General features: G+C 34.0%; 1 protein-coding gene across 8 annotated transcripts in view; it reads left to right on the top strand.

Moving 5' to 3' along the window:
- The window catches only part of LOC130893521 (eukaryotic translation initiation factor 4E transporter-like), a 45,852-nt gene that overhangs the window by 11,244 nt on the left and 8,410 nt on the right, over positions 1-26,198 (top strand). For 2 of the 8 annotated variants that reach the window (XM_057799737.1, XM_057799735.1), the window contains exons 2-14: positions 3,844-4,021; positions 7,679-7,959; positions 9,792-10,089; positions 12,557-12,953; positions 13,202-13,415; positions 13,705-13,931; positions 14,959-15,039; positions 16,541-16,853; positions 17,139-17,360; positions 19,315-19,563; positions 21,722-21,856; positions 22,117-22,536; positions 23,930-24,213. In XM_057799737.1, the coding sequence (XP_057655720.1) occupies positions 3,844-4,021; positions 7,679-7,959; positions 9,792-10,089; positions 12,557-12,953; positions 13,202-13,415; positions 13,705-13,931; positions 14,959-15,039; positions 16,541-16,853; positions 17,139-17,360; positions 19,315-19,563; positions 21,722-21,856; positions 22,117-22,536; positions 23,930-24,147 (3,233 nt within the window). In that variant the 3' untranslated portion in view covers positions 24,148-24,213. The remainder of the gene's footprint in view (positions 1-3,843; positions 4,022-7,678; positions 7,960-9,791; positions 10,090-12,556; positions 12,954-13,201; positions 13,416-13,704; positions 13,932-14,958; positions 15,040-16,540; positions 16,854-17,138; positions 17,361-19,314; positions 19,564-21,721; positions 21,857-22,116; positions 22,537-23,929; positions 24,214-26,198) is intronic. The other 6 variants (XM_057799738.1, XM_057799736.1, XM_057799742.1 and 3 more) reach the window with 3 other exon arrangements.

Raw genomic sequence — 26,198 nt, 5'->3', positions numbered from 1 at the left:
AAATAATCATGGTAGTCAGAATCGTCCGAACTTGAGTCATCATTTGATTGAATTATGAAGGGTTCTAAAGAGGGTGATACCACATACTCATCTTCTCCTTTGATAACATGTTCAACACAGTTTTTCCAAAACTCTTGGTGGTCTGCTGCTAGAACTTCCTCTAGGAGTTCTACAATCTCTTTACTCTGGAGACTGATTACATTTTCGTAATTTTTATTTTACGTTTGCTCATATGTATTAACTCTATAGGGTTAAATATACAAAAGTAAGGAGGTAGTCTGACAAGAGGATGAGCTTGTTCGTTGCGCAGCTAGTCAATATAATTAATTTTCTCTAACTTCAGACCTTTAATAACAGTAAGCAATTATTTGTTTATTGGGCCTTTTTACGATCACTGTCAGGAATAGGATTATTTTTTTCGGACATAAATAAACGCCATATTTCTATTTATGAATTAAATGAATGAATGAATATTTCGAAGAAATTGTGTACGTACGCCTTCCGACAGCTTCGGCCGATAGAAATGCATTTATGTTGACGATTCTATGTTTTCGTTTGTATACAGTCGAGATGATGAGTCCACGTGGACTGACGGTGTGTTGGATGTTTACCAAATTTTATACGGGGAGCAAACAAACAAGAGCCGTTTTTACTTACAAGCTTCATTTTCGTTTTCATCTGGCCAAAATCAACCAACACAACCCCAGCCCTGCAGAGGAGCTATTCCTATATCAGGGCTTTCTGCAACAAACCCCTCTCCTTACAAAAATTCTCCTTATCCTACCAAACTTTAATCCAACGAATGTCTCTCTTTGTAAAGGAAAACACCTATGTAATATTTTTTTAAGAATTATTCTCTTAGAAATTTAACGTACAATATGATAATTGAATTAAATTTAGCTTCCTCTTTCTGTTTATTAAATAGATTTAGTTAGCTCTTTTATAATTACAAGAAATGTTAGGAGATCGCAGAAAATAAAATTTTCACCCCTTAATCGAGTTCATCAAAAACAAATTCCGTGCAATGAACATTATCATGATTATTTTGTAGAAAAATGATTCCAAGGTTAATAAAAGTCAGAATCGATATTTAATACTTCATTCGGAAGAGTCTATATACGAGGCATATTTTTTAAGTAAGTACCGTTTTGCGATTCCGCCGCCGCAATCCCAAGGTCGGCGTTCCGCACATGCGCGCTGGTTACCTACATCTCTTGTCTACGCACTGACGCCATAACAGTCTAATTCTTCATTGTGTACGTTGTTTACTGAGTGTTTAAGATGCCTCCGACAATCGTGAGTTCCGCCGATTGTGAAGTACGGGCTGTTATACGATTTCTTAGTGCTAAAGGCGTAAAACCGATCGATATTCATCGTGAGATCTGTGAAGAAGAAGAAACAACAATCCATGGAATGGCGACATTCATCATCACCCAAAAAAGTGAAGTTTAAGCAAACAATTTCTGCCCGGAAAATCATGTGCAGTTTTTTGGGACAGAAAAGGAGTATTGCTAGTGGAGTTTCGGCCTCGTAATGAGACAATCAATGCAGCGTCTTATTGTGAGACATTGAACAATCTGCGTCGTGCAATCCAGAACAAAAGAGGTGGAAAGTTGAGTAAGGGTATCGTTTTGCAGCATGGCAATGCCCGTCCACATGTGGCTAATCGGACCAAAGATCTCATCGAATCTTTTCAATGGGAAACTCTAGATCATCCTCCCTACAGCCCTGATATGGCGCCCAGCGACTACCATTTGTTCCTGCACTTGAAGAAACACCTGGGCGGTCAGCGTCTTCAAGACGATAACGAAATCAAAACAGTTGTGATACAGAGGTTAACAAGTCAGGCGGCAGAATTTTATGAGGAGGGTATTCAAAAACTGGTGCCACGTTATGACAAGTGCCTCAATATTCACGGAAATTATGTAGAAAAGTAGATTAAGGTACAGGCTTTCATGTGAAAATAAAATTATTGCGATATCTTTGCACTTACTTAAAAAATATGCCTCGTAGAAAAACTTTTGAAGGAATGGTTTGTTTTCACCGAGAAGTGAAAATCTGAAATTTTGCATGACTATGCATTTGGTTCTTTTTAAATATTCCAAAAGAATCGAAAAGCCTTTGAAATCCTTTCATGATTTTAAAATGGGCTTCGATTCTTACACAAGAAGTGGAAACAAGAGAATAATCAGATATAATTTCTATTCCTTTCAAGAAATCGAGATCGCTATAAAACAATCAGAAAGTGATGCATGCATTAAATGGATTTTTGAAAAACTGAATTCCGGTTTTAACAACGCGAATTGAAAATTACTAATGTCTGACTTTAGGTGTTTAGTCACTTACTTTCGCTAAAGAATATAAGAGTAGCAGTCTAATTTAACTATATGGTCTATAAATTTTGTTCAGTTCGGACGGTTCGGCGGACGAGTGATTTTTCAATAAAAAAGTTATTTTACTGATAAAACAATAATTTTTTCTTTTAACCGATTTGGAAGCGTTTGTCCCTACATTTATCTGAATTCGATTTCCACCAAGTCATTTTTCGAAGTTTGGGAACAGAAAGTAATCGGAGGGGGCCAAATCAGGTGGATATGGCGGATGAGGAAAAGAAGCGTATCACAGGTCGGAACAATAGCGGACAAATGGCGCAATGACGTGGTAAAACTATCTTTCAGCAAATGCTGTTATTTGTTCTTAATGGTGAAAACGTATCAGATAATAATAATTGGGTCAAATGATATACCCACATTTCATTTAATGAAACATATTATTTTTCCCCGACAACTCCATGGTGAGGAGACAGGGCGAACATCGTATGGTGTAAGGAGGTAATGCTTGTGGTGCAAGTTAACTCGCAATTTTCGTGGGATAATGCACATCCATACATGATCTGACTCCTTACTTGTACATTTCAATACACAACTTTTCAGCAAATAATGATCGGCCAAATATAGACAGATAATCTACTGGACTACTTCTTTTTTCTTACGACGCCGTCTCTCTACGGAGGCTGGCGATCCAAATGGCTATTATCGCACAAGAAACTGCAGCTCTAAAAATTTTTGTAGGCGTTTGTCCGAGCCATCTGCGCAAGTCTTTCAGCCATGAATTCTGTCTACGGTTGGCCGACCGTTTTCCTTCGATCTTCCCTTCTATTATCAGACGAAGTATCTTATATCGCTCGCCTCTCATTACATGTCCTAGGTACTGCAACTTTCTTTCCTTGTTTATCGTGAGAAGTTACCAATTTACTGTAGAATCTCTATGTTTGTCTTATGTTCCATCCAAGATATCCGCAGCATTTGCCTGTAGGCGTACCATTCGAACGCATCAATTTTCTTCTCTGTGGCCGTATCCATGGTCTAACTTTCGCATCCGTACAGAAGAACGAAAGATGTAACAGCGAAACATTCTGGTCCGGAATTCCAGGCTAAGGTTGCGGTTTGCTAGAAGTATCCTCATGATGTTCAGAGTTTTCCGCACTTGCTCGATTCTTGATATGATTTCGAGTTTTGGATCGCATTGCTGGTCGACGAGCGTGCCCAGGTATCTTAGATACTTGTTGAATGATCTCTTCATGGCGTTTCTTTCTATTTTTGAGAATACCAATAGTTTGGTCTTGGTCGTATTCATATAAAGGCCGAATCGCTTCAAAACATTATCAAATTCGGATAGCAAATTATAGGAGTGAAATTTTGTTTATGAACTCGCTGATGTGTATATATGTATATATAACCGAATAAAAATTTTTACTGGGTGTTTAGGTTTAAATGTCCATGAAAATATTCTATTAAAAATAAATATAATGCATTGTTGATAGAAGTATTGCTTTATTTACAGGAGATGAACAAGTCGAAGGAATGAGTGTATCTGACGTACCGACTGAAGATTTTGCCGACCCTGCCATTTTGGTTATACGAGAAAACGTCAAAATTAGCTATTCAAAGGATGAGCTGTTGAAACTACGCGAAGCTCCGCTTTCTAAAAAGAAACCAGATTTCATTGACCCTTCAGAAGTGTAAGTATTTTTTTTCCAATTTGTATGTACATATATTTGTATCAAAATATTTTCGAACATTGTCGATTAGGTATTTATATGATTTATTATTATTGTTCCAAACTACGCTTGCGCTTCAGTAAGTTGTGATTTTGTATAAAAAATCATTTTTATTTTCAACGTTATCCAACTTGGTGGGACTGAACTTCTTTCTTTACTTAATGCGTTTGTTTTTTTTACAAATCTTCAACGACGTAAACTTTCAAATACAAAAATTCCTCAGTTATTATACGCCAAAACTGTATTAATGCTACTCGACGCTCTATGGTATGCCTCAAATTTAATAATGACATAAGACACTATTCATCAACGGTGTCATCAGAACTAACTCAAACCAATGTAAAGAATGCTGTGCAAACAATAGTAATCAAGTAATCAACACATTAAACATACTGCAAGGAAGTAAACAGTGACCCTATGATAAACTCGCAGAGAACCGTAACTCACCTCCATCATACCATCCCACTTATTACTCGATAATAGATTGTAAATTTGTAAATGAAGAAAAAAATTCTTAGCCTACCATAGAACCAAACAAAATTTCAATGTCAAAATATTTTATTACTCAACATATTCTCCTCTTAATTGGATACATTTATTACAGCGAACCTGCAACGTCTTTAGACCTTTCAAAAAAAATGTTTCTCCCTGCTCTGCAAACCAGACCTCTACAGCTTTTATTACCTCCTCGTTGGAAGAAAATTTACGACCTTTTAAACCTTTTTTTAGTTGAGGAAAGAGATGATAGTCGGATGGAGCCAAATCTAGTGAATAAGGGGGTTGTTCTAGTAATTCAAACCCTAAATCACGAATTTTGTGCGTGGCAACATGAGATTTGTATGCAGGGACGTTGTCCTGCAGAAACATAACACCTTTGGATGGTTTTCCGCGGCTTTTCTCGTTAATTTTTTCCTGTAGAGTGGTCAGTAATGTCAAATAGTAATCTCCATTTATTGTTCTACCCTTATCCAAAAAATCAATCATGATTACTCCATTGCAATCACAAAAAACTGAAGTAAGAACTTTTCCAGTAGATTTTTGGATACGAAACTTCTGAAGAAACTGAGTGTCGCCATTCCACCGATTGTTGCTTTGTTTCTGGATTGTGGAAATGTATCCAAGTCTCATCCAAAGTAACAATTCGGTTTATGAAGTCTACATCGTTTTTAAATCGAGCACAGATCGAACGCGATGTTTCTACCCTTGCACGCTTTTGGTCAACATTCAAACATTTGTGGATCCATTTTGCAGCAATTCTTCTCATGTTCAAATTAACGTGAACTATATGATGAACGCGTTCGTATGAAATATTCAGTGCTTCAGATATCCGTTTTAGCACAATTCGACGGTTTGATAAAATCATGTCATGAACTGCATCTATATTTTCGGGGACTGACACAGAAACTGGCCTTCCCGATCGGTCATCATCTTCAATGGAAAATTTACCTCTTTTGAAGCTTGCTGTCCAATTTTTCACGGTCGCATACGAAGGACATTGATCACCAAGGGTATTAAGCATATCTTCTTAAATATGCTTTTTTCTTAACCCTTTTAAATACAGGTACTTGATGATGACTCGATACTCCAAATTTTCGATTTTCACAATTTCGGTGGACATCTTTTTCTTTTAATTTATTGCTTAACTCTCGTTCACTTTTTTGACGTCAAACTTCACACTGACACTTCTAATAAGTTATTGTTAGTTGCAATATTTTGTTTATGCATGGTACTGGTCTATGCTCACTAGATATCAATACATCCTCGTATACACGAAGCGAAAATATTCATTTAGTGAATTATAAGTTTATCTCATGTTGTCATGCATTCGTGATTTAAGGTTTGAATTACTAGAACACCCCCCTTATTCATCAGATTTGGCTCCGTCCGACTATCATCTCTTTCCTCAACTGAATAAAAGTTTAAAAGGTCGTAAAAGAGGAAACATTTCTTTTGAAAGGTCTAGAGACGTTGCAGGTTCGCTGTAATAAATGTATCCAATTGAGAGGAAAATATGTTGAGTAATAAAATATTTTGACATCGAAATTTTGTTTGGTTCTATAGTAGGCTATGAATTTTTCAATATATTCCTCGTATCGTAATGCTGATTGTAATATTTTATATCAAACTAAGGATTCTCTTCGAAATTGATAAGATGCGTCCAACAGTAATTTGATATTAAAATGACAGTTAATCGATGAATCAGTTCCAGAACATCTAATGTTCGAACACGTGACGACGTCCTTCAGAAAGTTTAAATATCCCTCGCTAATTGTATTTTAGAGTTATGGAAATATCCTTAATAGACAGAAAAATCATTTTGATACAGTTCAACTAGAATTTTTCTGGAAGATTATTTTATGTTATTAATGTAAAGATTTCGCTAGCCCTAAATTTGGACATACAATATTATTTTATAATGTATTCCGTCCCTTTGACTTGTGCACTTCTACTTTTAAAAATCCATAATACAGATACACTTTCATTTATGACTTATTTCATCCTTCGACCGTTTCCCCGGACAACTACCTCAATAAAACAATATTTCTCGTCGACCAGGGGAATTCCAATGTCTTCTTTCAAATTGCCTTTCTTCCATAACCACCTTAATTTACTACCGGCGTGCAATTAACTTTATCCTCTTCAACCAACATCCTACGTCTCTCCACCTTCTGCATTGTCTTATGAGTTTTTCTGTACTTACTTCTTACTTATACGAATGTTGACCCCATCATTCGCCCACCCGGCATTGAGGTCAACACATCTGGAATGACACCTAACTCGACTCATGCCAAGCTACGTTGCTTCTAAGGTTAGACACCTGCAGGCAACATCTACTAAGTTTAATTTTACATTTCGTATTCACTCAAGTTTTTTGGAGACTTTCGCCCCACTGTAACTTCATTGTATTTCTTTAGAATGTGAGTTTTAAGTAGTCAATCAAACTTTGATTATTTTGTTACACCTTCGCCATCTTCGATCCTAAGACTCGCGTCCATAGTCTCTCAATTCATAGAGGAAAATTTCGTATTTCGAGGTTATGTTTTTGACGTATCTACATCTTTTTATTGTTTTTTATTTAGTTACTCTTTTATTTTGGTGGTTTTCATTGTTTGATATTTTTTTCGTATTCACATGAACGTTTCATATCCTGTACTGTAGCTCATAATAAGTATTTTTTCAATGACACAATGTGTTAACATTGAATATAAGGCATTGTATCAATAATTACCCTTCTCGAGAATAAACATTCATTATTGTCTTATCTATGTGAGCAATTTCTCATTAGCAATTTGTAAGCTCCTAACTATAATTCGATGAGACTTTCTTTTTTTTCGAAGTACGAAATCGTGAACTTTTATCATTAATTTTTTTCAATTGCTTATTCATTCAGAATCTCACAAAACCATTCAAATGCGACAGACTCAAGTCTGGAAGAATTGACGCGTTTAGAGTGAATAGCTTTCACGGATTATTTTTTGTTAACATACTACTGTTAATTACATTTCTCAAAATGGTTACTATTATTATATTTAGTTTTGTCCACCACTATTACATGGTACATTTTTCAATGACCTTCCCACTTAATACTCTATATTGTAGCTTATTTAAATATTTTAGTTGCCCATCCATCTGGGATACCGAAAAATGGGGAATTGAACGAAAGAAATCAGATACTCCCATTGAGAACGGTCCTCGATCTAGTGGCGACGGCCCTTCGGAGCATAGGCGACGACCCGGAGATCCTAGGGAACGAATTCGCAAAGAAAACGATGGAATTGTTTTGTCACCTCAACGACGCAGTTTCAATTCCGGCTGTTTTGTACCAGTTAGAGGCGATGCTACACGGAATAATCGATCTCATAGTCCATTAGGATCCAAAAATGAACCCTCTCATATGGGTAAGTTTAGAGTTGATAATAGAGTATGCAATTTCTTAATATCATCATAATAGTTGGAATTTCCGGAACCGTTGGTGATATAAACATCAATATTCACAATTACAGTGTCTAGCGCGAGTTTCGAGTGTCTTCAGAGATTTAAGTTCTATCTAAATATGTACTGTAGTTTTGCTGTACCTATTCAAAATAAGATAATACTGCTTTACTGCACTATTTAATATTATTTCATCAAATCTACCCCTCTTAGAACCCCAATTGATCCGGATTAAAGAGGTCCTTCCTCTTTTTATTTTTCTGCCTGCACCTACAGTGCGTTGGCGATTATCTTATGGTCAGACATCTATTTATAGCGGTATGACACAGCTCACCGGTGTTATTCATGCCATTTGTTTTCGACCTACGCCTCTCTTTCCTTATATGATCAATTGGGGTATTGTATATCTTTTTCCTCTAAGAACGTGACCCAAGTATCCAACCTTTCGCACCTGAATCAAGTTGAACAACTTTCTCTATCAGTCTTCTTAGTACATCTTCGTTCCTCACTCTGTCTGTCCATTGTAAAGAGCTACCATAGTTTAATTTTTTTCGTTTCTGTGTGAATATCTCTCTCATCTGGCTTTCATCTTATACTGGTATCACTGGTAGGTCAAATAAACTTAGCTATACTTATGGAGGAATAGTATGACAGCACTTCACAATATTCATCCATCTACATTTCATATGTCTCTGACTTTTTAACAATGAGAATCAGAAGTACTCGAATTAGCCATACCAAACATGAAGATGTTTACCTCATGCAAATAATATTCCACACAACAACTTGGTTCTAGACTTAAGAAAAAGATCTATTATCCATCAAAAAACCGAAATTAGATCAAAATATCAAGAACCTCAGTTACAACCGGAATATTGTCATTTAACATCAACATAAAACCAAGAAGTCAAGGAAAGTAATATAAAAATGTCTAAGATGTAAGAAACTTTTTCTTTTCTTAAGACTTAGTCTTGTTTCTTCTATTATTCAGACTCTTGAGCAGTATATATCCGTCTTTCGTGTCATCTCAAAAAAGAAATTTTGCGTGTTAGTAAAGGCCGCTTGACATGATACAAGGCAACGTGTAATGCAATGCAAGACGCAATATTTCTTGATCAAAAGCATGCGCAAATGAGTTTCTATACTGCTTATATTACGTTTTATTTTCCTTGAGGGTTTTTAAGATGTTTCTTCATCCATTCTCAACTAATTTTTCTATGTTTTCTCGACTAATGCTCTAGCTAAAATGTCCATCAAACTTCAAAAGCAAGGCAGATATTATTATTTACAGTGTTTGAGGTTAGGAATTTGCTTACTTTTACTTTTTGAATTTTGATTAGTGGCAACCATGATTCAATGGTGAAAGCATTCAATTTCTTGCTTGTTGTCTTTCATAATGTCAAGCCGCCTTAACTCACTTATTGAATTTTTATTAGTGGCAACCATGATGCAATGACAAGAGACACGTGACATGCAATATTTTAACCTAGCTAGAAATTGCAAGCAGTTTCTTGCTTTTTGTCTTGCATCTTGTCAAAATTATTTTTTGGATATGTCCTATCACAAATCACCTGTATTCAAAGTAAAATGCTCAAATTTTATGCAGCTTCGAAATCATTTGAATATGTGACAAATATGTCATAAGTTTGCAAAGTTCAATTGAATGGAACTAGGTGTAACAGATACTGTTAAAGGAGTTAAACACCGTGAAATAGATAATGTGAAATGAGTTAAACATAATGTCATTTATAATAATACAATAAGTTTGTATGTTGAATAAATTATTTCGTCTTCTTAGGTATGAGGGAAATACAGTCAAATACTAGACGAATTGGAAGTGGTAGAATTCTTCGTGATCCATGGGACTTCAATGATAAACTTGATTCAGGAGACAACGAGTACAGTTACAGAAGTCAACAACGTAACAATAACAACGATCGCGATGACAAGTTCGGGGACAAATATGAAAGGAGAAGTTTTGGCAGAGATTTTGATATAACAAGAGACAGAGAAAACAATAATAAAGATACCAGAAGAATTAGTAAAGGGTTCGAAAGAAGGAGGATATCAGACAGAGAACAGGAAGAACCAGAATGGTAAGTAGTGCATCTAATTTAATTTGAATCTACTAAAGCCCCTTTACGATAGAAATTTAAACAAATCGATACTGTTTTCAGAGTAGAAGGATTCCTATTCTTTTCTCTGTTCATCGCATTTCAGTTCGTAGTAAATTTCATTTAAAGTCCAAAATCTCAAAACTAAAACTGTCATAAACTAGTTGGCAAAGACTTTGTTCCAATTTATATCAGAGTGTATAAAATCTACTTATCACCTCTTATATTATTTTGTCTCTTAAGTTTTGTTAAAAAATATTCATAATTAGATATGGCTTTATTGTTTTTTCAAAATATTCTCCATTAAGATCAATATGTACACTTTTGCATGCGTTTGAACCAATTGTCGAAGAATTTTTTCCATTCTGATTGAGGTACTTCACAATGTATTTTTGATCTACGGGAATAAGAGTAAATCATTGGGTGCCAAACAAGGGCTGTAGGGCAGATGACAACTCAAATAGCACTCGTCTCGCAACACGTTCTGAGACAGTTCACCATTAAAAATGACAAATTTTATGATGACAATGTCCGATTTGGCATATTCACATTAGTGTTACCATATCTCAAAATTTAAGTAGCAAGCCTTGAATTCAGCATTATTTGTTTTTGTTCTTTAAACGGAAAAACAACTACTTCCTGGATAATTCCGCGACGAATATTGAATTACATCTCCTCTAAAGAACGTGATGTCCATAGACCTTTTTGTCGATATTAATATCCCTAAAGACTAACAGTATATACATTAGGATGATTCATTCATTCATTCAAATGTTTTTTGGTGCTCAAGTAAAATATTTTCTACATATAGAAGAAAAAAATCTCACCAAGTTTGAGCTCTTAATATCAATTTTAAGTACTAATAAAGTTTTACCAGTTAAAATGAATTTAAATTTTTTTTCAATTTTCTAATATTTACTTTTTACAATAATGCAAATAAATTTGATGAACCTTGAGGGGAATTTTATCCTCTTCAAAATCGCCTTAGAGTTGTTTTGTGTAACTTGCACCAGTAGGAGTCTTCACAGCACAGATTTTTTTAAAAAATTTATTCTCGTACTCGTGAAAAACCTCTAAAGCGATTTCAAAGAGCATAAAACTCCCCACAAGGACCATCAAACTTATTTGAATTATTGAGAAAATGTTAGAAATTTTTTTACATGGTGAAACTTTATATTTAAATTGTAAGTACTTAAAAGAGCTCAAGCTAGATGAGAATTTTTTTTCTATATGTAGATTAATATATATACATATACTAAAATTTTAATATTTTAATAAATTTTTATTCTTGTGAATGTTCGCCCTTATTTTTAGAACATAGTCAATAGTTGCATAATCATATATAGGAAACAGACAAGTTACATGGAAAACAAAAACAACAGAACAACCTTTTTTATTTCTTTATGATATAAATACATAATTTTAATTGGGCTGTTTTTACTCATATCATGTCCTTTCAATCTATCTCCTGGTAGCTTTTCTCTTCAGTATTGGTTTGAAGGAGTTTCATATAAATTGTATTACTGGATAAGTGAAACGACTCTTTGTAGTCAAAATGATAGTGCAATATTAAAAAACAGACAGAATAATTCGCAACAGTTCAATCAACTATTAGAGAACAAGTACAAACTGCTTTTGGACAATTCTGAAAATGCGCAGATATTGGAGGTGATTAGGAGCCCTACGTTTTAGCTGAAGTTTTTAACCTTAATTAGTGTTAAGCCAGTAGTAATAAACCAAAGGTGGATTTTTCATTGTAATAAAAATTGAAAATTATAGTTGACAACTGAATTCGAAATTTGAGATGTATTGGGCACAAATTTTCCTAATATTTTTTTTAAATATTTGCCATATAAAATACATTTCACTGAAAAATAGGATTTTTCAATATTGGAGAATTTTCAAAATTTAAATTATGTTAAAAGTTAGTCTTTTGCCAACCAGGGCTAAACCTTAAAAATTGAAAATTGGAATTAAGAATTTTTTATCTTTTGTAAGAGTAGTTTCATCTATACATTGTATGTTTATAGTAGGGTTTTTTGATTTTAGTTTTCTAAAAGTAAGTTGTAATAAATTGTCATGCTATAGAAAACGTATATTAAAAAAATAAACAACATAAGTATGTCCATCTTTCTTTTCTGTAAGTATTACTGTGCTTTGTCCATTCTACTATTCCTTTTAATCGTGAAATGAATTGTTCTACCTCAACAACTGGGAAATTATATCACTTTGTTCTGTTTTGATAACATTGTTGTGGTTTCCTTATCGTCAATTTTGATTAGTTGTTATCTATTATATTTATATTTTACTGCTATTGTTTATGTTCATATTTTGCACTGAAAAGTTATTGCTCTGTATTAATCATTTGATTGCAACCTATTTTTGTCTAGCACTCTCGATTATATAGGAAATATTATTTAAATTGATTTAAATAACACCAACGTTTTAGGTTTTCCGGTGGTCCATTATCTCAAAATGATACGATCGAATTACGAGGTTTCGATGATGAGAAACCCACTAGAAAGAAACTCAGCCCACCAAATTTGAAGCGCGCAAAGGAGGTTAAGAAAAAAAGTGAACCAGTACCGGTAACCAGTAATGGAGATGAAAAAAAAGAGCAAGACACTCGTACGATATCTGAACAAAATGTTGCATCCGCCCCGCCGGTCGGGGGTCAAAATGATAAGAAAGAAAAGCCCGACAAGCCTGCAAAAGACGAGCTAAAGGACAATAAAGTTGACACTGAAAAGACTGAAACAGAAGGCGTAGTCAACGCGTTAGCCGATGAACATTCGTTTAATTTTGACGAAATCTTGAAATGTGAGACTATTCCTGGATTATTGACGGTAATTATTTTTCTTTACCTCATTATCTGTCAGTTCTCTTAAATCTTTCATATAAAATTAGTTGTATAAAATTACTTCTTAGGTTAAATATCTTGACAATAGATATGCAAATTTTATTATCCTAAAATGTTATTTTCTACATTGTTCAGTTACTTGAGTAATTATAGAGTTTAATCATGTCTTAAATATTGGAACAAAGTGAAAAATATAGATTGTGGCGCCATATTATTTTTATTGTCTTTGAATAGAATGGTATTGGAACCGATGGAGACAATACAAAATCTCGCTTTAGTCGTTGGTTTAAGCAAGAAAGTCCAGAGAAACTAGAAAGTCGTCGTTCATCCTTACACGAAGATCATCATATCATCAAGCATTTGTTGAAAGACATAGGGGAAACAAGTGTAACCATTCCTGGCGATTCTGATGCGTACTTTGCACCTATCTCTCCCGCTGGTAACACTGGTAAGAAATAAATTACAATGTCGAAAGTAAATTGATGATTTATTCTAACAATTAACCAGTTTTTTAATAGTTTACTTATTTCTTAATTGCTTTTATCTTGTACAAAGGCGTAATTTATCTAATAATTATCCATACCATCGAAAATGTCCAAAAATTAAGCAAAGCATGCAACAGCTAAAAACAAATGTAAAAAACAGTATTAAATCGATACTATTCAGTAACTTATCTCTTAAATTTTGAAAATTATAAAATATAAATTTTAAACTAACTTAAACATAACTATCCTCAGGAGTAAAAAAAGAAATTCAACCACAATCTCAACCGATCAATATCATGGAAATATTGCAGAGGGGTAAGCAGCAAGCTGAACCGACTAAGCAATCAATTACAGGGAAGATACTCAGCCTAGATGAATTGGAAGCGAAGATAAGGCAAAATGTTGAAGCAAGTACTGGTATATCTACGAAACATCATCAAAAACCTGATGAAGATATGGCAGCAGCTTTCAAAAAATTAGTAAGCTAGCAAAATATTTTTTCTATAAAAATTTTCCGAATTCCTAGACTTGTCATATGAAGGTTATTTGATAGCAATAAGTTTAAAGACTTTCTAGATACAAATTATCCATGTATTTTTATGTATAGTTTGTTTCGGATATCAATGGTCTCCGAAATGTTGACCATCTGTCGCCGATCGCCGATGTGGTGAATACATCCTCGATCCGTAGCAAATACACTCACTTTCTAGATTGTTCCAACTTAATATTTAGCGTATGGAGGCGAATTTGTCAAATTAAAATTTTGACCATGCTTCCTATATACCTTACCTTCTACTCATCTCAAATATATAACACTTGTTCTAAGTCCATTGTTAATGAGATACTCATGCCAAGTCTCAATCTACCTAGTAGTGCTATATACTACTATATAATTCCATTTAATTTGGACAAATAAAAAAACAAGTTTTTTTCTAAAACCTTAGCTTCTATCATTGACTTACTACAATCAGATTAAAGAATATATGTATGATAGTAAAGTATATCCCCCTTTGGAGGAAATGACTTCAATAACACGTCTTGTCATTGACTCCACTAGCTTAGCGCACATGTTCTTGTCTTCATCAAATTTAGAAGGATGCTGAAGAATCTGCTGGATATTATCTCGTCTCAGTAATTCATCTAACAACTCTTTATTGATATCCCTGTACAAATAAATCTTTTATCACTGAAAATAACATTTTTCCAGTCGTCATCAATGGCCCATGCTAAGCGTCTTTCCCTAATTTTCTGATTTTTTTTATTTTGAAACACTATGTAACAATTGACCGATACGCAGCTACAATCACAACTGAACTAATGTCATTATAGAACCAGTCAAATGAATTTTTATGGTTAAGGTAAATACGGTTTAGGACATCACCAGCAATCGCAGAAAAACATATTTGTCCCAATTAATCGGAAGAGTATATTATATGTCATTATTACAAATACTGATAAATTCATTATCGGTGATTGAATTAACAGTATAACATTTTACATCTTCAGTTAGAACAAGCACAATCTGGAGGCCATCCTGCATCTAACAGCGCATCAATGAACAAGACCCAACCCATGAGTTTACTAGAGGTAAATTACTGTATATGTATCTAAACGTTTCAGAGAGATTTACCTATTTTTGATACATGAAGTTTCTATTGACCAAATAAAACTTACAGATTTTAGTAAAATCAAACAGACTTCCTGGAAGTTTTGTCTGAAGTAAACAATCAAAATGCTTCATGTATTATAATGTTAGAGAGTATTTGTAGTAATTGTTTACTAGTTTATCCAAAAGTAATCTGGTATGTTTTGGTGAAATAAATATATAAATGGTAGAATATTTGTATTCCCCATTCTAAGATATCTCGTCTTGACTTTTGTAAACCAACATCTCTGAAAATTTAGTTTGTCTTTGTGTCGTATTTACAATTATACAGAAATTTACACATAAAATTGTGGAATTAGATTGAAAACAATTCTAATGACTTAGTATAATTCACAGAAATATTTATCAACGTCTATTCATCACTATCGTCATCATTTGGGTTGATAACAAAAGTGTTAACATCAACATTTGCATTCAGATTTTAATAACATGACCAATTAATTTCGTTTACATTTAAATTGGAATATTAATTCTACCAAATTTGCGTTTATTATAAATCAAATTTTTCAGATCAGATAATCATTATTATGTTGCATTTATCGGAACAGTATCTCTCGCAGTAGTACCCATAATATCACCAACATACTCATTCAAGTTTAAACGCTGCCAATGTCTCTTGAAGATCAGTTTTGCTCTAACTTTCGTATAACTAATTGTGACGATTCAATAAATATTCTTGAATTTATTTTTTATCAAATCTACACAATCTCTATTTTGAGTATCATGTGTATCATACAATCTCTCATCAAGATAAATAACAGTTTTACTTTTCATACTTTTTATGTCCAATAAATAACTTTGTCGCCACTTTCTAAAAAGGTGGGAATCCAAAATTGCATATCTTCAATTAATCTTACAGAATTTAAACTCCATCTTTGAGAAAAGTCTCCACAGACTTGTGATCCATATTAGATATTAGTTTATTCTAAATAAATTTTTTTTCAGTACAATCAAAAGTAGGTATCTTTTTTCTTGATATAACTTGTATTCCTTTTTCCGAAATTCGTCTATTAATTCAATTAGTTGGCATCATTTTTTAATTCAGGAATAAATTTCAGTACAATGTCTTGATTATCTAAATATTTTGGGCGTCCTAAGTACTTATTTGTAATAGTTATTTGGCATCACTGATTACCTGCTAACCTGTGGAATCGGCTACCAAGGCACGTCTTTCCCGAATACTACAACTTACAGAAATTCAAGATCAATATCCATAGGCATCACCACACGGCAGGCACCACTAGAACTACTCAAGTATAATAGAGTTTGACATAATAAAAACTTACTATTTGATGATTATTTATATAGTCGAGACGAAATATTTTTGAACGCACTTTACATCAAAATATGTAACAAATCTTAAATTCTAGAAATGATTTCATTTGTGATCCAATTTGAAATTGATTTTTTTATCCTTTGTAGATGTTGAATCATTCCCAACAACAAGACGAAGCAGCTAGATTGTCCGCTACAACTCCGCATCTTCTTGGCGCATCCAACATAAATATGGGAAACATTCAACATCACGTTTCTAATGATCTCACAATGAAATTGCAACAAGCACAATTTCAACAGCAACAACAACAGAAGCAACAGATGGATATGCTCAATAAATTGATCAACGCAACAACGTCTGTCCATCCTCAACAATTGCGGGCGTCTCCATTGCATGATTTAGTTATGCAACAAAGCAGAGATTTACTGAATCGACCTGAGGCACAGGCCATACTTCAAGGTAAGTTTGGTTATGTTATTATCAAGTTTTGCTACCCTTGATATTATTGAGGTGAAAACCAACCTGGTGAAGATTTTTTCAAATAACTAAATTAATATAAAGATATTTAATGAGAAAAGGAGAGGAAGTCATGTAATTCATTTGAATAAATGTCCTTGTAACTGATATGATTTGATATTAAAACTTGATATATTAAAACAAATAATTATGTTGCTAAAATAGTGTATATTAACTGATTGTATACGATCATAATTTTTCATATGATACGCTATTCTTTGAATGAAGGTCTGAAACGTGGTGAAATCACCACTCAACATCTTTACCAACAGTTGGCTAATCCAGCTTTACAGCCGAGACATAGGGAAATGTTAATGACTATCTTGAAAATACATGGAAACGGCGGTTTTGGTCCTAGCCCGAGAGTGCTTAGTCCGGTACCGCCACCACATCACATGTTTCAACAACAACAGCAACAACAATTAAGGGTATCGCCTCTACCACCGAATGGTGAGTTAGTTCTATGGCAGTTTGTGTATTCTTGGCAAGACTTTATCAGCCTGATGCACTTCATGTGGTTGAATGGAATTGTTGAAATTTTAGTTCTGAAATAAAAATCGCCAATAAACACTGTTTAACCTATAATTGTTTTTAGAAGACGTTGTTGAAAATTAACATTGATTTTACTTTATTTTTATATTTTTCCTATTAAACTAACCTGTTTTTATATATGATAATACAAGAAATTAATGATCTTATAATCGCTCTTAAAATAATCCGTTTTCAAAACCGTTTGACAGATATTTGAATAAATAAGGTTTTCAACTCACTCCTGTAAAGAGTTGTATCTCCTTTATTCAGTTTTAGAAAAAACGTATACCAGAAGTACATTCATTTTTGGATGTACTTTTAGCTTTAGAAATCAACTATAATTCTGTAGTGTTTAGAACGAATATAGGTTAAGCGGAGGTTTCATCGTTCCCTAAGATCATCGCGATTTTTATTTAAAAGGAAAAAAACCTTATTGCTCTTGTGAAAAAACTGTATTTCCAGCTTTTTGTCACTGCACGTTCTGCTTTTTCCTTCCCTATTTGTTTGAGCTTATTTCAGTGATATTATTCTGATTCTTTGTCGCTTTCTATAATGCATGTTTGAAATTAATTTTTTGCTGAAACTGTAAAATGTTTTTACATGCAGCATATTGTGTCTCTCCAATTATGCCAACAAGTCCTAACACGTTGACAGTACCTGGTGAGTTGTCGTTTTTATCTCACAGCTGATTTTTTGTATATGTTTAATTCTTTTTTAGTTAAATAGTCATATATTGTGTGGAAAGCAAAATGATTTTTATAAAATAATTGTTTGAATACCTTGTTACTTTCGATTATTTTTTTCAAATAACATTAAATCCAAATGTACTTGATAGACAAAAATGTGCAAACTGTGAAAATACAAAAATATGATATTGAGTTGATATTTGTATTATCGTTTGCTACCATTTTGTTTTCAGGTGAATTATATATTTAAAAAGAAATTGAACCAAAAAATTATTTCAAAACATATAATATATAATAAAATCCAAATAAAAATCAACCCAAGAGCTCAAGAAGTTTTAATATAATATAAAAAAAATAAAACTTTAGTCTTTGAACTTGTCGATGAACTTTCTTGAAAAAACTATTAACCTTTCTAGACTGTCATAAGAGTGTCTTTGATTCCGCCAGATATCATCTATCTATTCACTCAAATATTTCCGTCTCCAATAAAACTTTCTTTTTTCTATTTTCATCTTTGCTGACCTGCACCAGCTCACTACGGAAATTTAATTCATATGAAATTTTCCATTGTTTTTATCATTACAGTTAATTTTTGTTATGTTTTGATAAAAGATTGTCGATTGTTGTTATTGCTTATTAAAGTAAAGTGAATGTGAACGTGAACTTTATTCCGAATAAAATGGTTGACTGCCTCGTCAGTTTCTATAGGTGTCTTCTTTGCAGTTTCTATAATTAAACCGTTTTTACTGACAAAAATTCAGATATTTAATTTACTTTACTAGTCCTACGAGGACTAAAACAGTTGATAAATTATTTACTTAGCTTCTTCAACAAATATTATTTATAGTTTTCTGGAAAGTAGGTATTATGGGCAATACCTCCATTTCATACTATTGTTAAAAAACGAAAATTACAATAAATTATATGGGGGATGATTATACACTATACATACACATACACTCGAAAATTGCTTTGAAAACTTAACGAATGAACCATATTCAAAAGTATTTTTATTTATGCTTTTGATTTGGAGTAACGAGTAAAAAATCATTGTAATAAAAATGTTTTAAGAAAATATTCAACACAATTTAGGTGCCCATTAATATGGGTACTACTTTCTGATAATCGTGTGGAAATTTAAATACTGCTATCACAATGTATCTATTTAACGATGTATTTTTATTTAGCTATGCATCAAAGAATTCCATCACCAAGAGAATTACAAGTCCATACTCAAAACATTCTGCAACGAGCATTGATCAAGAAAAAACTTGAAGAACAACAAGAAAATTATCGTAAAAAGCAAGAGATGCAAAGAGGACAAAGTCCAAGTAATAACGCTAGTCAAACTCCCTCTAAGAACGTTCCTTCTCCCACTCCATTGGCATTCACACCAACATCAGTACTAAGAAAAATGACCGCAGAAAAAGAAGAAGGTAAGTCTATTTTATTATCGAAATAACGGTTTCTAAACTAACTCAAGAAGCTAGTTAGTTTAAAGATTACAAATTGATGGAGTCTTGATGACAGGTAATAGTTCAATGAATATCTTCTGTACCACGATTATTTTGGAATTGAATTCTGATTGAGCCGGGCGTTTAGAAATTCAGTTGTTGTGTTCGTCTCTATTAAGGACAATCCATAAGTTGCATTACAGGTCATGGAGACATGTTTACCTTCAGTATCTGAAGACGATAACTTGGTTATCGAAACGTGCGTCAGACAGTGTAATTGTGAGTGTTGGTGAAGTGGTTTCAATAACCAAGTTATCATCAGTCTACCTTCAGTATCTGAAGACGATAACTTGGTTATCGAAACGTGCTTCAGACAGTGTAATTGTAAGTGGTGGTGTAAACAGTGTATTCTTGTATGGGGTATGATGATATTGTATGGGATAAAATGCTATCTGCTTCAACAATCACTCGAGAGATGGTGTGTCAATGAGATCTGAGCATAAACTCCTCCAAAGACCACCCTAGCTCCATTCACTAGGAGGAATAAGTAGATTTCAAAACCCCTCAGAATGAACGGGGTCGAACTACCCCTTAAGTCAGATATTAAATATTACATCACTCAATAAGTCGTGTGACTACCATTATCAAATCCATGTGACGTTTATAAAGTACCAACTTTCAAAAGACTATTTGTAAAATTTCTTGACATTTCGAATAGTCAGAAAAAACTGACAGCCATCTAAGTGAAGCTACTTTTGTTATTTTCAAAACATTTTCGCTTGGCTTCAAAAGTATTATGCGTTCTGCTCCATCGAAAAGAACCGTTTGTTATTGGTTTGCTGAATTTAAACGTGGTCGTTCAGACACCGAATTTGGTGAACTTTCTGGTCGTCTAATTGAGGTGGTTACTCCAGAAAACATCTAACAGTCCTCAAATTGGTTATATCTAATTGTAAATTGAAATTGTGTGAGGTAGCTGAGGCTGTAAAATATCAGATGAAACATGGATCCATCATTCACTCCGGAATCAAAATGATTATCATCTGAATAGACTGCCGGTGAACCACGTCCGAAGCGTCCAAAGGCTCAACAGGGAAGATTGTGGCTTAATTATTTTGGGATGCGCATTAAATATTTTTCATCGACTAGTTCCAAAAGGGAGAGACAATCAATAGCGAATACTACATGAAGTTATTGGATCGTTTGATTGCAAAAATAACCACTGTTTCACCAATACAATGCATCAACTCACAAGATGATGGTTAAACTGAACGAATTACACCTCAAATTGCTTTCTCATCCACTGTATGGTCCAGATCTGGCTCCCAGTGACTACTGGCTATTCGCTGATCTCAAAAAAAATGGTTGTCGGTAAGAAGTTCAGCTCAAATGAAGAAGGAATTGCTGAAAATAAAGCCTATTTTGAGGTAAAAGACAAATCTTTTCACAAGCACGGCATTGAGAAGTTAAAGAAGCGATGGAATGATTGAATTGCTCTTAAAGGGGATTACATTGATGAATAAAATCGATTTTTTGCAAAAATATATGTTTTTCTTAGTTAGTCACACAACCTATTTAGTGATGTGTTATCTTGGGGTGACATTCGTTCAAAGACTGACTTGGAGACAGCACCTCCAAGGATTAAACCATAATGCAAAAATTGTTTAACTGTTGCAGAATGTAAGGGACCCATTACTATGATCACAGCCTTCTAAATTGTGATTTAACAAAAACTATATGATAAAATTGTTATATCTTTCTTAAGCTCCTAATAGGCGTTTGTCCTCTTTAATCCAAAACTCTTTTCTGTAAGGTCTTCAATGGTAGTAGGATAGTGAGCGGCCAAGGACTGTTAACCACATAGGTCTTCTGATAGGCCCGTCTGCCCATCAAAATGACTGGACATTCACCCATAGCCAGATTTTCGCATGGCTAGTTAATCCAGCCTGCGGTTCTTTGAAGATATTCAGCCGGTATGCTGTCCTCATGGCTTTAAGGTCTTGTATGATTACAAGAATACAATAGTGCTATATTTTTTTCTAGGATACTTGAAATAGGAGATTTTTCTAGAAACATCATTATTTTATTTGTAGTACAAAAGTTTATTTGATATTATAATTCTATTTGTAAACATTTTTAGGTAAAGAAACTAAGGCGAACACTGAATCTAAAGTACCTCCTGGAAGACCATTGACAGGAATGAGAACACAACCTCCGCAGCAACAATGGAATCCCAGTGCCCAGTTTATGTCTGTAAAACATCCAGGTATCGACAGTATGTCTGAATTTTATTTTTCTTCTTTTCATCTTGGGAACATAAAATATATTTTTTGAAACTTTCAAAACAATTTGTGTTTTCTCAACAAATTGACAAATTTTCCAGTATTGGAGAAGTACATTCCAATCAATAATTTTGTCCGATGTAATTCTTCCAACTAGCTAACAGTCGTATTTGTTGATTGCCGATTTAATTCCATTTAATAGCTATTAAAATTCTAACAAATACTTTTTTAATGAGAATAATTAACTTTTTAGGCCGTCCAATTGTCAAGGCAAACAATAATTTTCAATCCCCCATGACCGATCAATTCTTTGGACAACAAGCTCCGCCACCTCAACAGCAACAAGTTATGCAACAACAGAGAGCTCAACAACAACAATTAGCTTATCAACAACAGCAACAAAGAAAAGTATTAAATCCTCAGGTTTTGGGCTCACAATATCCGACTAACCAAGGTGTTCCCCAGTCTCAATATAATCCTCAACAATACTCTTCTAATCAACAGTTTACTCAACAGCAACTTCGAGCGCAGCATCAGCACAGACCAGCTAATCAACAGCAATCTGTACAACAGCAGCAACATCAACAAATGAATTTCCAACAACAACAAAACAGTCAACAACAGAATATGAGTGGGGGAAATTGGCAGCAGTTCTTCAATAGTTCACTTCCAGGTAAGATCTATATCGTGTCAATTTAAATTTCTGACATGGTGAAAACTTTGAAACATTTCGGAAATTATGATGCCGGATCAGATAGATCACCTATCAGCTGATTGCAAATCCTAACGCAGAACGAAATTTTGATCACAGTTTCCAAATGTCATGTTCAGTTTTTGGTGAAACAACCCGATAGCTGATCGCTTTCACCCACTGGTCTACCAGGGTAGAAAAGATCCTATATTATGACTTCGACCCAATTAATTCAATCAATTTCCAAACAATAGTTTTCAAAAAGTCCTTTGGAGAATTTTGTATGCTACAGTGGCTAACAGTTTCTGGAAGTTGTACTTACAAATTTACATTCAATTTAAATATTACCTCCTTGACAGTGAATTTTTAATTTCATTTAGAAATCTTAAGTCACTGCTTCTCTGTTTATTGCAAATTTTGTTATATTATAACAAAATTCAGACTTCAAGAATTCCAGTTTTGCAAATTTTCAATATTCAAATTTGACATTCTTCATTGACTAAAGCACCAATTTTGTCCAAAGTTCGTCTGTATAAATAACATTATAATAAACCAGGTCTTCAATTAATTAATTATGCAGGCCAATGATTAACAGAAATCTAGGTTAATTCGTAAACTTTCCATACACAGTCTAGAATACGTAAGAACCTTCCAGAATATTTTATGAGTAAACATATAGAAAAAGACCAAGTAAAGGGGAAAGAATTGAACAATTCTAACCTCATTACACTTGTATAGATTTATCAAAATGGGTCCTCTTGGTACACTAGAAATACGACTACCGCTACCACATCTTCACTTGGCTCATAACACCTAGTCACATTTTAGTTCATCTCACTACCAAGCAAAACATCACAGGTGTCTGATCTGGAAATTTTTGAGTCTTTGAATAACTCTATCTTCACTGTGCTTTCTGTGAAAAACCAATCTCTCTATAGCCTCATCTTCCGGACAGTACCTTCACAGATGTCTGCCCTGATAAAAACTTCAAAAACCAAGATCACACTAGCCTTACCCGATTATTAAACAAGACCTTCGTAGGGTAGACTAGAAGACCTTTCCAGCCGTACCTCTATTAAGCTTGTGTGTTCAATCATTGTTAATGTGTTTTTAAGTGAAAGATACTGATGTTATAAATTTTGTAGTGGAAAATTAAACTTTTTTAACCTAACCATATTCACTAATTAATGGTTAGCTCTATTTTTTTTCGTCAGCTCAGATTCCTTCTCCTCATGAGCACTTTTGAACTTTTAATTTGTTCTTTTGATGAAATACAAATATTTACTAACTCTTCTGTGCGTTCCGATATTCAAAGGAAAAAAATAGTTCCTATTTATTACTGTTATTAATTATTTCATTATTTCGTCGATTACAGCGAATAGAAACTCCAAGGCAAGCACAGAAAACGACGGAATCCGAGCTACGTCCACATCTTCCTCTACTGCGACAGTAAATCAGTTGGCACGTTGGTTTTCTCCTGATCTACTGGAACGTGCCAGAGTGGGTGAGTTGCCTAGTACCGCTGGTCTTTCACAACATGTTCTTAGCCTTGAAGAAATTGAACGGCAAACGGCACCCCCCGTCCATAATTAAAATGTCAAGAATTGTTACTCTTATTTGAAAGATGTTGAAGTGGGGCGTCGGGGAGGGATATGAATGGTAAGTTTTATGTGGGCTGGGTTCGCCTGTTTTTTCTATTTATATCATAGTTTTAAGTATAAATGTTGATTAATATAAACAGTTTATAGAAGAGTCATTTACTATTTTTTTCCAGTAGTTTTGTTGGCTTCACAATGATAAAAAAATTTGGTAAAGTTTTTGCTTGCAAAAACATTGATATAATTTCTATTTTGTTATTGATTCAGTTGAAAAGAGTTTTTTATGGGGGCTCATTGTAAAAATTTGTTGTTATAGAACATGAACAAATGAAATAGTTCATAAGAAAACATAATTCAATTGGAACAAATCATGTGGGAACAGTAGAAAATACTTTTTGTTTCCACAAATCAAGTTTTTTTTCGGTAGAAATCCAACACTTTCATCAAGTTCTACCACCAAATATTTGTTGAAGAATCCCGACTTCTACATGTTATTTTTGTAGCGGATACTGCGGTTTTTCATTATGAATGGTTGGCGGTCCTGCTAATGACATTTTTAAGTGCTTTCATTTTACTTCATGAATTCCAGTTCGCTTGCAATTTGGATTTATTTTGTCGATTAATTAAAATTGCAAAACCATCATTGTGCCGGTCTGGGTTTGATTAGGTTAGAACATGAAAATTTCGCATTTTGGCCGATTAACATGGTCTCATTGTAGTGGTAAACTACAACTAGCCTTTTCAAATTATCAATTTTTTGTACTTTCTTGACAGTAGCCATTCTGTCAGATATTTGTATCTCTACTTAAGAATCCATTCAATTATAAAAATCTAAGATGGTAAGATCTTATCAAAATTACAGTCTAAATTTTTTCCGCAGTGAAAATAAATTTGACTTTTCAAATTAGTTTCATTTGAACATTAAAGAAACATGTTCAACGACAAGATTCAACTGACACACAATGTCCTCGGCTTAAGTATAATTCAAACGGCAGAGGTCTTCCATCACTTGACTAATACGTCAGCACCAATAATCATCCTTCTAAATAAATTAAGATCGTACGGTTTGTCGTCCTCACTTATCAACTGGCTTGGTAGCTTTCTCAAAGACCAATCCATCCAGGTCGCTATTAATGGACACACCTTTGAAAGATTTGAGGTTAAGGCTGGTATTCCCCAGAGATGCATATTGTCACCTACTCTCTTTCTCTTGTAGTCCAACGATCTGTTTGACAAAACTACAAACTTGATCTTCGCTTCGCCGACGATAGCACGTCGTTCAAATCAACCGCCATAATAAACTACTACTACCCAAATCCGTAGACAGCAACAAATCACCACCATTAATACCGATATTGAAAATATTCTGAAAGGGGTTGGAAGCAATATGATTGAGTTTAATGCAGCAAAGATCCAGGCTGCTATTTTTATAAATAAAACTGACACTGCAGCTCAGGATTTGATCCGACAACAAAAAATATCACCATCACCGCAAGTTCCCTTTTGGATGTTGAGGTAGGCAGTCACGTGACCGAATTATCTAAAGTATCTTTACAAAAACTTGGAGCCCTCTTTAAAACCAAAAAGCTGTATTCTCAGCAACAGCTTCTAATCCTCTACAAGGCCCAGATTCATCCATATTTAGAATATTGCTCGCATATTTGGAGCTCGACTTCCAAGCATACCCTGAAGTTACTCGACTCGATACAGAAGAGAGCAGTTCGACTTATAGGCGATCTAAACTTTACAAGAAACTTGGACAGCTTATAGCATAGAAGAGGGGTCGTCGACCTGACTGTTCAACCGATACTAGCATGACAAATGCTCTTCCGAACTGCCTAACATAATCCTGCATAGAGCAGTTTTTGCAAGACGTACTCAACAGGTAGACGTGGCTCATGAACACCCGAGTTCGCTTGCAGGCGTCAAGAACTCCAAGCACTATAACGTACAGATCAATATCTAAAGGCATCACCACACGGAAGGCGCCACTTGAATTACTCTTATGCTTGATTTTTACATAAAAGAATATATATTTAAGAGCGT

The sequence above is a fragment of the Diorhabda carinulata genome, chromosome 4 (genome assembly GCF_026250575.1).
Source record: "Diorhabda carinulata isolate Delta chromosome 4, icDioCari1.1, whole genome shotgun sequence".
Taxonomy (NCBI): domain Eukaryota; kingdom Metazoa; phylum Arthropoda; class Insecta; order Coleoptera; family Chrysomelidae; genus Diorhabda; species Diorhabda carinulata.
This window is presented reverse-complemented; position numbering and strand designations above follow the sequence as displayed.